This window comes from Rhipicephalus microplus, chromosome 10 (genome assembly GCF_043290135.1).
Source record: "Rhipicephalus microplus isolate Deutch F79 chromosome 10, USDA_Rmic, whole genome shotgun sequence".
Taxonomy (NCBI): domain Eukaryota; kingdom Metazoa; phylum Arthropoda; class Arachnida; order Ixodida; family Ixodidae; genus Rhipicephalus; species Rhipicephalus microplus.
Window position 1 is genome coordinate 22,408,288 of NC_134709.1, and position 12,801 is coordinate 22,421,088.

The 12,801-nt window shown below is 47.8% G+C and overlaps 1 protein-coding gene across 1 annotated transcript in view; it reads left to right on the forward strand.

The window, feature by feature from the left end:
• The first annotated feature begins 5,538 nt into the window (after window positions 1-5,538).
• LOC119181814 (uncharacterized) overlaps window positions 5,539-12,801 on the forward strand; it is a 163,817-nt gene continuing 156,554 nt past the window's right edge. The window contains exon 1 of the mRNA XM_075876035.1: window positions 5,539-5,647. Coding sequence (XP_075732150.1) covers window positions 5,539-5,647 — 109 coding nt within the window. The remainder of the gene's footprint in view (window positions 5,648-12,801) is intronic.

The window sequence follows — 12,801 nt, forward strand, 5'->3', positions numbered from 1 at the left end:
CTCCGATAACGTGCTTGGAGCAGGGCCCCCGAGACGTGCAAGGTCTTCCGCTACGAGGCGTCGCTTCTTGATTGGGGAAACCCTGCCTTTGATCGGACCAGACAGGTATCGCGCCGTGCCACGTGTTTTCTCGTAGATATGTCGTAGATGCCTCGCCAAGCGCGAGAATTCGCCGTTGGCGTCGGCGGCATCGACACTACTCATGAAAGAAATTCTCATCACGGAATGACGTCACTAATATTTTACATGGCAGCCTCACATGACATCCTCATTTAGTCAGGGGTATAGGCCGACGATGGAAGCAATGCAAACCGGATGAGAAAGTGCGGAAGGAGGACGATGAAGGGATGAATAGGCAGGGAGCTCAACGAGATGCGCGTCGGATTTGCTACCTTGCATTCGGACGAAAGTATCCAACGAAGGTGGAAGGAGGTACTGCTAGGATGCGTGCGGGGTGGTCAGTTACTCGCCTACAAGAAAAGGTCGGCAAAAAAAAAAGTCACACTCACTCAGACTCGGACAAGAAATATAACTTGCGCTATAAACTCACTTGGACTCAGACTCGCCAAGATTTTCCTGGGCCGAACTCACTCGGACTTTAGCTTACGAATATTTTCTACAGCTGGGCTCACTCGGACTGAGACTCACCACAATATTACTCACCCGAACTCTCTCCGACTCAGACTGCCAGCTCGATCAGAGTCTCCGAGGGAGTCAGTGAACTCATGAGTCAGTTCACCTTGTTTAGAAAAAGTTTTTTTACAGCATGTACAGAACACAAAGGCTTCATACCATTCCAGTAACAGGGCACATACACTTCGGCACATCTATATTTCACGACTAACATCACTACGTTACAGTGAAGACATTTGCTGATACATGATTACGTTGGCACACATGTACACAAAAATTCAATGTGATATCACGATACAAGGGTATAACGATACAATAGATCAGTGACCGCCTGAAACAGTCGATTTCAAGCACAGCATGGCCCGCGTCGTTTTGCTCGCGTTCGACGTGTCTTTCAGCCCTGGGATTTTTATTTTTGTCAGATGCTTTTTATTACGTATTTTATTAATAATTTAGGGTATCCGAAGACCAGCAATGAAAAATTTAGTCAGTAGTGTAAGTCTTTATGAGCTTATAGACATGACATCAAATTAGGTCATCATGGCCCTGTAGTCATGAAATGACAAAGATGGCAAATTTATTCCTGCTACGCCCTAGAGTAAACAAAAGCTGAATCAACGTAGTATTTGAAAGTGTAGAAGCTCTTCAAACAACTTCAGGACTTCAACCCGAAAATGCCACCTTCCTGCCTCGTCTTGTCCACCTTGTCGTCAACAATGTCCTCAGTCCAGCTTTTGAAGATGATAGCCTTTCTTGGGCACCTTCGACGCAGAAATTTTGGTCTGTCTGTCTGTCTGTCTGTCTGTCTGTCTGTCTGTCTGTCTGTCTGTCTGTCTGTCTGTCTGTCTGTCTGTCTGTCTGTCTGTCTGTCTGTCTGTCTGTCTGTACATTTGTCTGTTTGTCCACTCTCAGCAGCATCGAGTACTTGAAACGGCCGACACCATCCGCAGCGCCCACCAATGTTGCTCAAGAACGAGCGTTCATACTTGTGCAATTGTCAATTAAAAAGCTATTATTGCGCATGTCTGGGACACTATAACAACACGTATATATTCTGCATGTGCGCCTTTTACTAGAAAAGGCAGACATGGGTAATTTTAAGGACCGTATTTCTTCTTTACGGTTCCAAGCGCCGCAAAAACGAAACGACAGTGGTGTCAATCGCAGTGGGGATAGTTATAAAAATGCTTCCCCGAGAATGAGTGGGTTTGATATTGTTTTCGAGGTTCTAGGGCACATTTTGTCTCCTGTCGGCGCTGGTGTCGTCAATACACGACACCTGGGCCGAAAGGGATATATAGGGCCCCGATTTGAGCATGTTCTCTTCCGAAAACAGTCTTATGTGTATCGGCGTAGCGCGAAGAACACTGTGTTGCCTCACAAAGCATCAGGACAAGTATATATGTCTACAATGCTTGTCCTCTTCTGCCGTCTTTTGTCCTTCCTGGCTTTCGCTCAGCAGGACTACATACGATTGTCGTACTCAATATAAATAGCCCAAGTTGAAGTTTTGTTAAAAGAAATATGGTAGAGAAGACACAAATGCGTAAAAACAGAGGTATCCCTAGCCCCTTGCCGGACATCCACCGCCTGAAGAAGATGCCAAATGGGCTTCGAAATGTTCGGTCAGCTTTTATTAAAATTCAGAACTCTAATGTTGGATGGGGAACCTTTCTTGCCTTTCACTGTCATTAAAATGCACATTGTTACTTTGTAGGGCAGTGGTTTTTCCGCGTCAGGCAGACATTAACGTTTTCATAACTTTTTCAACGTCTTCATGGCATCTTCTCCTGTTTGTTTCCCTCATGACCCCTCTTTCCTTTGACAATTATCAGATAGCCGATTGAGAATCGAATTGACAAACACGATCAAACTCCTTAATTTGTGCCTTGAACAGGCTTAATGATCGGTCTTTTGCTATGAAAAGATCTTAAGAGCCCCGCCTGAGAGCTCATCAGCCCAAAGGAATCCCCACGAGCCATTCCGCAACATTTCAAGGCAATTGGTTCAAAGAGTCCATAAACAAACTCGTAAGATGCTGAAAACGAGTGTGTTACTCAATCTTGGTATATCCCATGTATTCGCGCAATTCGTGACGCCAGCAGTTTGTTCAAGTGTCGCCGTGTGGGAACAAGCTCCTGATTTATCTCCGCACGAGGAATATCAGTCGCGTTTCGTCTCTTATTACCTGGCTTTCCATGCAGTCGCACTCACGTTCTGCCTTGTCTCTCGTGGCTACCGTGCGCGATCAACTTGTTTCGCTTCAATTTTCGAATTTCGACTGGACATGCGGACACAACGGCGTGCAGGCCAAAAGCGCGATAAGCTTATGAGCTCATCGCTTATAGTGCTTACTGTCTGCGTGTTTGATGAAGAAATGAGTGGCGAGGGGGAGAAATGGCCCTTGTAAGAAATGCAGAGAAGACTATAGGGGAAGAAACCAGCCTCGTTTTCGAGTTCGGATCGCTTAACTATGCTAACCTGCTGCGCTTTGCATGCTAATTGTAAGCTATCAGCACACATGCTTCTTCCACTATTTCAGCACAACCCTCCCATCAATGCCCCTCCCTCCACGCAACTATGCTACCCTGCTGCGCTTTGCATGCCAATTGTAAACCATCAGCACTCATAGTTCTTCCACTATTTCAGCACCCCCTCATGCCCCTCTCTCCATGCAGGGTAGTGAACAGTGCAAACTTTGGCAAAGTTCAGTGCCTTTCTTGCATTCTAACTGCGATGTTTAAAGGTGTAATGGACGAGAAATTCTGCAGAGAAGCAGCTTGAAGTAAAGTGCCTCTTAAGAAAATATCCCGTCCTTACTAGCTGGAGCGTTATCAGACAATTGTTGACCTTAGTGATACAATGTTTATGACAATCAGCTGCCGACCCGAAAACCGCGGGTTCGATAGCGGCTACGTCGGTAGCATTTTCGATGAAGGCATAATGTCAATGACAATTGATTGATTGATTGATTGATTGATTGATTGATTGATTAATTGATATGTCGGGTTTAACGTCACAAAACCACCATATGATTATGAGAGACGCCGTAGTGGAGGGCTCCGCGAAATTCGGCCACTTGGGGTTCTTAAACGTGCGCCCAAATCTGAGCACGCGGGCCTACAACATTTCCGCCTCCATCGGAAATGCAGCCGCCGCAGCCGGGATTCGAACCCGCGACCTGCGGGTCAGCAGCCGAGTACCTTAGCCACTAGACCTACGGGGCGGGGCATTGTTAAAGGTCAATGTACTGCTCCATGCTAGTGCACGTTAAGGAACATCATGTGGAAGAAATTTCCGAAGCCATCCTCTATGTACGGCGTCACTCATAATTGTATTGTTGTTCTGAAACGTAAAATCCGTGACCCTGTATTATTAATAACGCACGAGTTTTTCCCGCTTGTTAGAACCTTCTTATTTAGAGACACATCCATTGAAAATGTTTCGGTTTATTTCGTCAGCAAGCCGAATATTTTGAGCTGTAGGGTGCCTTGAAGTGGGTGCCGGCGAATTTCATCTGGTCACCCCGCACTTCTCACCTGCGGCCGTAGTTCGGGGGGCGTGACCGACGGCCCCACCCGAACGAAGCCAGTTTCTATTTCATCTTCCCCTCCGTTTGCTCTTCATCTCTTGCTCTTCTCTTCCCGTCATGTGTGCGTATGTGTGTCTGCTTCGATGGGCGTCGTTGAAGTCGCCGTGGCGTATATGTTTGCGAGAATGGGACGAACGATGACCCGGCTCACTGCAGCTATGGTGGTGTTGGACGTAAATAAAGAGCGAGAGGGCGGCTGCCCTCTTCTTCTTCTTCCTTAAAAAAAAATTCGAGCCACCCAGACAGCCACGCGTGCGAAGAAACCGCTCCGCTAGCGCCACACGCGGCACAGCCCGCCCTGCAGGAGGTTTTCGGAACAACTGAGCAGCGGCGGAACTTGGCCCCCACACACGCACACCTTTCCACTCTTCCTCTTCATCTTCCGGTTCCCTCTCTTCCGAGGCAGGTCCGTTTAATGCAAAACAACTAAACGTCGCGGAGAGGGTGTCACGTGGTCCGTCTTTCTCTCGCCCACTTACGACGCAACAACACACGCCACCGGTGCGACCTAGCGTGCAACACCCTCCCCCTCCTCACTGCTGAATCAAGTTCAGGGTTGCTGCAAGCGAGGGACGCTCCCAGACGCGATCTCTACCAGCTACCGCTACCAGGAGCGGCCAGTTGGTCGGCAACAGTCGACGCGGCGTGTCCTGTGTTAGCTGGTGCCTTCTTCGGCTGCCCCGAGGTCTTATTTTTTTTCGGTGGGCCCGCATCGTTGGTGTGCGTCATCGAGGCAGCTTCGGCGGCCGCCCGTTGGCTCTTCTTCCTGGTGTCCCCCTGCGGCGTGACCGTAGAGGCCGCGTTCCGAACGTCCGTGCTGTCTGGCGACCGACCGATCGGCGGCACTACGTTCATTCGTGCAAGAAGGGGCGAGCTGTTTGTTTTTGGGCAGCGCGTGGCGTGGCGCCGACGGCTTCTCAGCGGGACTCCTCGTCGCTTGTCTTGTCGTCAAGTCGTCGCTCCCCCCTCGTGCCCGGAAGAAGAACACGAAGGAGCAGTCCCGCTGCCCTGGTTCCTTCCCGATTAAGACGTGACGTAAAAGAGACGCATAAACGGGCCGTGTCTGCCGGTCCTGTCTTCGAGATCTGTCTCACGGTTGCCTCACTTGATAAGGATCCGGCCGTATCGTGTCCGCATCGGCCGGGGATGAGCCGGAGGTGATAACGGGAACAAGATAGACTGGTTTTTGTTTCTGTCGTTTTGCATCTGGAAGAAGTGCCCGCGTCTGAGAAAAAGCGGCAGTTCTGCGATAACGAGCGCAGGAACAAGACCATCGCTCTGCAATTTTTGTTTTTAACTCCTCGACTTCAAAAATGTGTGCCACCAGTGCAAAGTTCGGAGGAGAGGCTTCCCGGTTACGGCTGCTCGGGCTCATCGTCGCCCTTCTGGTCTTGTCCGCGGAGGCTGCGCCTGATCAAGAAAGTGAGTATGTCGTGCGCCGTATAGATGTCGCTTTCCCATTGCCGGGCTACGTGCGGGCACTCGATGCTTAGACAGCGTGGTGTTGGGTGCAGTCTACAATGTCGCAGTGTCGGTTTCTCCGCGAATGTGTCACCTCGCTAGTGCGTAACCGGCCAAACTAGACGTAGCTTCAGCACCACCGAGACAGTGAAAGAAACGATGGGCGTCAAGTAACGGTGCGAATGTCTGTTGCAATGTACCGGCTATATGCAGTGGACGTTAGTGAAGTCTGCGTAAGTAAACGGTGTAAAAGAGCTCCTGAAGTCGGACCCCTTATCTGGCGTAGTTTGGCAAGACTTTTTTCGCAGTCTTATTTAAGTCTATCAGACTTCATTGCCACGACGGAATAAAAGAATCACTGTATAGTTCAATCGAACCACCGGGAAGCAGTGGATATGTTCGCCCGGTCTAACATCGCGCGCCCGCTTCGCGCACTCAAATCATTCATCGTAAACCAAAGTACGAAATGCATAGCGTGTGACTTTCACCATGCAATCAAGTTGAAGTAGCGTGGAAAAAAAATGAGCACAAAGCTAAGCGACAGGAGGATCACTGAACAAAACGGTCACTTTCGCAATGTCGGGCGATTGGGGCAAAAGTTTGAGAAAGTTTACTGTGCGCAAAGTGATAAACTCAATGGGCTAAAAAAATAAATGGATGACTCAGCTAGTTTCGTCGTGCGTATCATAACCATGACTGCAGTACTCTCAGTGTTTTCTTTATGTAGCTTGCGGTGGCTGAGGTATGTAGGGATAGCCGCGAGGGACTCCGGCGTAGTGTCTTGGTACATCGGAAGTGTAACAGAGTATTTGCAAGTGAATATTTAGAATTTGCAGGCCCAACAGCAACCTTGCCGAAGTACATATTTACACCTTGTTGACTTGGTCCACCATATGAATGTATGTATAGGTGTGCGATATTGTCTGATCTTATAAAGAGAGATGCTGCCTTTTATGAGAGCTGCATATTGTTACCTGTGTAGCTTTCCGTCATATTATTACCCGGCCGAGTGGCGTTAAATTATGACATGCGTAGTTACTAGACAAAGACACAAATACCAAATGCGTGCCCCACAGACGTGCGCACACGCTCGACTTTCTCGAAATATTCATCACAAAACCCCATAATTCTAAAAAAACAACACCTAAACCAATTTCTTTTTCTTTTGGGTATTCGTAGAGAATTGTGAAATTACGAGGTACCAGTCTCCTGATTATTAAAGTACTAAGACGAGCGAATGTAAATATACAGGATGTCCTACGTTACATTAACCAGAGTTTAAAAATATGCCGCAAGACGTAATTACGACGCGACCAAATGCATGTTGCCTGGAGTTAGTTGCTTGGAGTTAGCCTGGAGACCGTTGCCTGGAGACCGTTGCCTGGAGTTAGTCAGACTATTTTTTTTTCTTCTCAAATATTGTTTAATTAGATATGTTTAATTCACTAACTATCGAAGAAACGAAGATAGATAAAAATTTCTATGAAAAAGTTGTAGATCGGTTTGCAAATCTGATTAGAGAGTTTTAAACGTTATATCTGTTAGGTATTAGTGTTTTTCTGCTAAATACAGATGCCCGCGAAATAAAAAAAACACGTGACAAACCCGCTCGTGTGCCAGTGCGCACAAACAGTATTTAATAACACAAAAAATAGTCTGACTTACTCCAGGCAACGGTGAGTAACATGCATTTGGTCGCGTCGTAATTACGTCTTGCGGCATATTTTTTAACTCTGGCTAACGTTATGTGGGACACCTTGTATACCATCCACCGTCAGGTAAGAAGAACATTTCGCGTCCCGCCGCGGTGGTCTATAGTGGCTAAGGTACTCGGCTGCTGACCCGCAGGTCACGCCGGATTGAATCGCGGCTGCGGCGGCTGCATTCCCGATGTAGGCGGAAATGTTGTAGGCCCATGTGCTCAGATTTGGGTGCACGTTAAAGAACCCCAGGTGGTCGAAATTTCCGGAGCCCTCCACTACGGCGTCTCTCCTAATCATATGGTGGTTTTGGGACGTTAAACCCCCACATATCAATCAATCAATCAATCAATCAAAATTAACATTTCGAAACTGCGAACCAAACCAGAAATGTCACTGAAGATGCACTATCATCGTCACCACAAGTTCATCATCGCATTCATAGTTATAATACTACCATTTATTGTGCTTTGGAATGTACTTGTTATTGTTTTCAGTTATGCAACCTAATCAAGACTACTTACTGGCCATAACCGGCATTCAATGTGTCATCACAATGACACAAGGACAGTTTTGATTGCATTGGCGCCCATTGCAGAAGCAAGGTCACTTACATGTGTATCGGGCCCGCCAACTAAATCTTATACAGACAAACCTATGATTATGTCGCAACGCCAAATCATCCTCCTCATTAGGCGAAATATTCGAGACCTGTGTATACTGTGCTATTCAGTCTGTGCGCGTTATAACTCCAGCTAGTCGAAATTTGCGGAGCCCTCCAGTACGGTCTCACTCATTATTATAATGTGGTTTCTTGACGTTAAACCCCGACAATTACCATGACTCTCTGTCGCGTTCAGCTGTGCTTTCTTTCTCGTGCACCAATTCGTAACCATATCACACGCTATCTATACACAAGTGGTCCGGCCTGCTCCAATAAATTTTCTCCCAGAAATATCAAGTACGCCTGCTTCACCAGTTTGTTCGGCGATCGACACCACTATCGTCCCGACACGATAGCGTTGCACCTATAGTACCTCTGTGCTTCGCTCCTATAGAGCTGTCCTCAATTTCTTTTGAGGAATCACTGTCAGCCTCCAAATTCCTGCTTCTTGTGCTTACGCTACGGAACGCATTGCCTGATAGTAAAAAGCCAGCTCGATTTAGGTGTGAACGTATAAGTAGTCACGATTGAATCATTGATTGATATGTGGTGTTTAACGTCCCAAAACCACCATATGATTATGAGAGACACCGTAGTGGAGGGCTCCGGAAATTTCGACCACCTGGGGCTGGTTCTTTAACGTGCACCCAAATCTGAGCACACACGGGCCTACAAGATTTCCGCCTCCATGGGAAATGCAGCCGCCGCAGCCGGGATTCGATCCCGCGACCTGCGGGTCCGTAGCCGAGTACCTTAGCCACTAGACCACCGTGGCAAGGCAAGTAGTCACGCTTGAAGTACTTGTTTTGCTAGGGCTCATGAATTCCGCCTTTGTATACGTGACTGCGTTCAGTAAATTTGTTTGCATCTTGGTTGATTCCGCTGTTTTTGGTGTTCGGCTGCTGACTCGAAGGTCGTGGGGCGGAATCCCGGCCGTAGAGGCCGCATATCGAAGAGCGGAAAATGCTATAATGATAATAATATCTATAGTGTGTAAGTTTCCAAGGCGCGAAACACTCGAGACCCGATTGCTTACATGTCGGTGCACATTGCCCACGCTGATGAAATTTCCGGAGCCCTCCACGAAGGCTTTTCCCTTGATGATATCCTGGTTTCGGGACATAAAACGGTAGGAATTATTAGGCATGTCGTTCTTGTGATTGTCTCTGGCGTTAAAGTTGAAACAACTGGTCCTACGTGTTACCAAACTTTTTGTTTTGTTTTGTGGGTAATGCAAAAAGAAGTTATTAAACTTTAGCGCACGTGGCAGCATTTAAAAAAAATTAAAATAGTGTGCATAAGCGAGAAGAAGCGTGGCGTTAAGAAAAAAAAAGAAAGAGGAAATACAGGCAGCTGGGTCTCGTCCTGACCTCGTGGTCAGTGGCGCAGCTAAGCGCGCGCACTTCGAAAAATCTGCGATGTGGAACAAGTACCCGAAGCATTTTCTTTTTTATTTCTTGTATTTCTGCTCCGACGGGCGATCTTGATCTCGTTCCTGCCCCCTCTCTCTCTCTTCTTCTACACAACCATTCATGCATCTTTGTCCTTTCACATTTGGCGCGTCCCTAATGCGCCACAGCACTGGACTTGATTTTCTTTTCTTTCCCGCCGAAATGTGAGGGGGCGCTGCACTAACCTACCGCCGACATATCGGACCAAATACGAAGGGGTAGACACAGTATGCAGTGCGTGTGGAGAGGAAGAAGAAACTGCCGAACACTTGATAATGTTCTGTAAAGGGCTTCACCCTATAGTTCAGGATGATGGCGCAGAGTTTTTCAAAGCACTGGGGTTTAGGGACCGGGAGGGCAAAATAAACTTTAAGCGGGTAGACTTAACTAGAAGGAGGTTATCTGATTGGTGGCTAAAGTCAAGGCACGAGTCAAAAGTAAACTCTTCACTGCAAAGTACGAATCCTCAAACTCACTTTTTAAGAAAAAAAATAAATATAGTTTTTGGTTCATTAGGTATTACGGCTTGGTGGCGCTAGCCACCGTCCGATCTAAAGGGTACAGCCATATCCATTCATCCATTCATCCAGCCGTGTTGTTTCTCGTTGCCGCCGCCGCGAACGCATCGCGCACAGCCTCGCTCCTCTACGAGAGCGCCGTCGTCTACTTGGCGCGTGGTGGCGCGACCTGCTACTTCTATACTCCGCACAATGCAGCGTCTTACATCCCGGCCACATTCGTCCATTTTTCTTTCTCAATTTCTTTTTTTTTTTCCGTTTTCTTGCTTCGCTCAAACACTCATTGTGCTCTGTCGCCGCGCTGCTCGCGTCTAATTTGCCTCGCGCGGCCGGGTGCGCGCTTCTTTTATTTTTCTTTTTTCTGTAGAGATGAGCGAGATGGCCAGGCTATTAGCAGAGCAGCGCGCTTGACGAGAATTCGGCCACTGCCGCCTCTCTTGAAAGGCGCTCGCTGTATGTCGGTGTATAAGTAGGCGCCTGTTCGCGATCTGTTGTGGAACTCTGTAGAGCGCGCAATGTAGGCCACGAGCTTCATCTTCTCGATGCTCGACTTGACGTTAGCTTCTTATTTTCTTCGTCTTTAAGGCGGCATGAATGGAGGAGAAGGGGGAGTTCGCAGAGGACGACGAGTTTAGGAACAGTCTGTTCTACGCACGGTCGCGCGGTTTTTAAAAGTGTAGCGCGCTGATTTCGTTCTCTGCGCTTCACTGCACTCGCATAGCGCGTCTATTGTGTTGACGTCGTTGACACTGCGAGAGACAAAAGCGAGCTGTCTACACCCGGTCTGAACGGGGCAGTTGTTCGGAGAGCCTGTTGTACGGCGGCGGAGAAATTAAGGTCGGGAAATTTCTCCGCACTCGGTCGGCCGGAGTCCGAATAACCCCCCCCCCCCCTTTTTTTTTGCGGAATGAGAACAACGGGCCGTTTTCGTTGTTTGAATGGGGCACTTCAGCGGCTTGGACTTGCACACGGCGTCTTCAGTGTCGCAGTGCCTCGGCTAAATGCGGTGATTGTCTTGACTCGTTTTGTTGTTCGGTCCGGTTGTTGCGTCTTTCCATCGGCGTAATTGTGGCATTAAACGCTGGAGAACTGGGTCTGACTAAAGTCGCTCACGGTGCTCGTTGAAGCGCTTCTGGGAGTTGATTAAGCTCGGTGTTTTTCAAGTGCAAATGCTTGAATTTACGATGTATACTCAACGTTTATTTGGTTGAATTAAACACCTCCTGCCCCCCCCCCCCCCATTTTTTTATATTTTAGCGTAACTTTCGGAAGTGTATTTGGTTTGTTGATAACGCAGCAAACCGTAATTATGCTCTCGTCCTCGGCTTTCGATTAATCGAAGCGAGCAAAAGAACTTGAAGCAAACTCTTCTGAAGCATGCTTTGTGTTAGCAATAAGTGATATCAAGAACGCAAAGACCAGCTGAGCTTAGTTTTCAAAAGAGAAGATAAAGACCTATAGGCACGAAGAACAGGACCAACGCCCGCCAGAGCATTATTGTCTTAGCTGTTCTCGTTAACTAAGATTAGTGCAGTTTTATTATCTGCAAGCGTCCTCTTTATGCTGCTTTCGTAATTTCAACGTCTTCGACGGGACCACCAAAGCACTTTACTAAACGGCTGACTTTAGCAGGTTCTGCTTTGAGACCAATATTCGTAACTGTTATCATTTTTTGTACGCTCAAAAACATTCTCTAGAATCGTGCTATATTTCTGAACATTCCTTAAGTGCATCAAAAATCTCAAAACTATAATTTAATAAGATGGGCGTAGCGAAAGCTCGCTCGCCCACGTTTCGAGCGTTCACTAAATCACCGTATTCTAGAACAACCCTTCACTCAAAGCTCCACCTTCACTTGAGAAAGCCGATGCGAGCGCCGTCTATAAGCACGGCAAGTCACTGCATAGCGGCGACAATCTGCTGCGATTCTTAAGTAGCGCAGTGTCATTTTCAGCCAAGCGGTGGCGCAGCGATCAACTCTTTCAAGTGAAGGGTGGAAGTCGAGTCGAGGAGCGTTCGTGAATACGGGGGTTTCGAGCGTTCACTAAATCACCGTCCATCTGTCTAGCGAAGCTTAATCACGGCTGAGGAAACGTAATCGTTGACTCGTTGCTGGTTTCGATTACGATCGCCTTACTCTAGCTCTTACAGCCATTGACGAACCTTAGCCATGAAAGTCGTTGGAATTTCCTGCAGACGGTGTAAATGCTGTGACTTTCCGTCGACACGAAATTCCGGTGAAGTGGGTGTTCGAGCCATTCTCTTCGTGTACTTTAACGGGTATCAAACATATTGTATATTTCCTTTAAAAACAAATTTAACAAGCATAAAAACGCCATGGCTGCGCTGGACACATATAGGGTATAGTCACAGAGTAAGCGGGAGCAGTGGCCTTCAAGCCCGCTGTGGCTCTCGCTGTGGCAAGTGTAGTTGGAAAGTGCCCCTTACGCCCTCTTTCATGGTGATGTGGCCGTGTTGTGTACCCACTAAGTGTCCGGAAGGCAATCCGTGATCCTCCGTAGCTGCAAACGTCGTTGCTGCTGTGAATGACGATGATGATGGTGATGATGATGATGATGATGATGATGCACTATGGCTGAACTTTTTGCAGTAAGTCGGTCGCATTAAGCCCCCTACGCTCGTTACGCAATTTACATGGCGCGATGCCAGGTGTGAGACTACGTCCCTGCCACGTGATATCACGTCTCGTAGCGTGACTTCTCGTGCCCTATACGAGGGGCCTGTACACACTCGTTTTCAGAATAACTGTCGAGCACTGTCG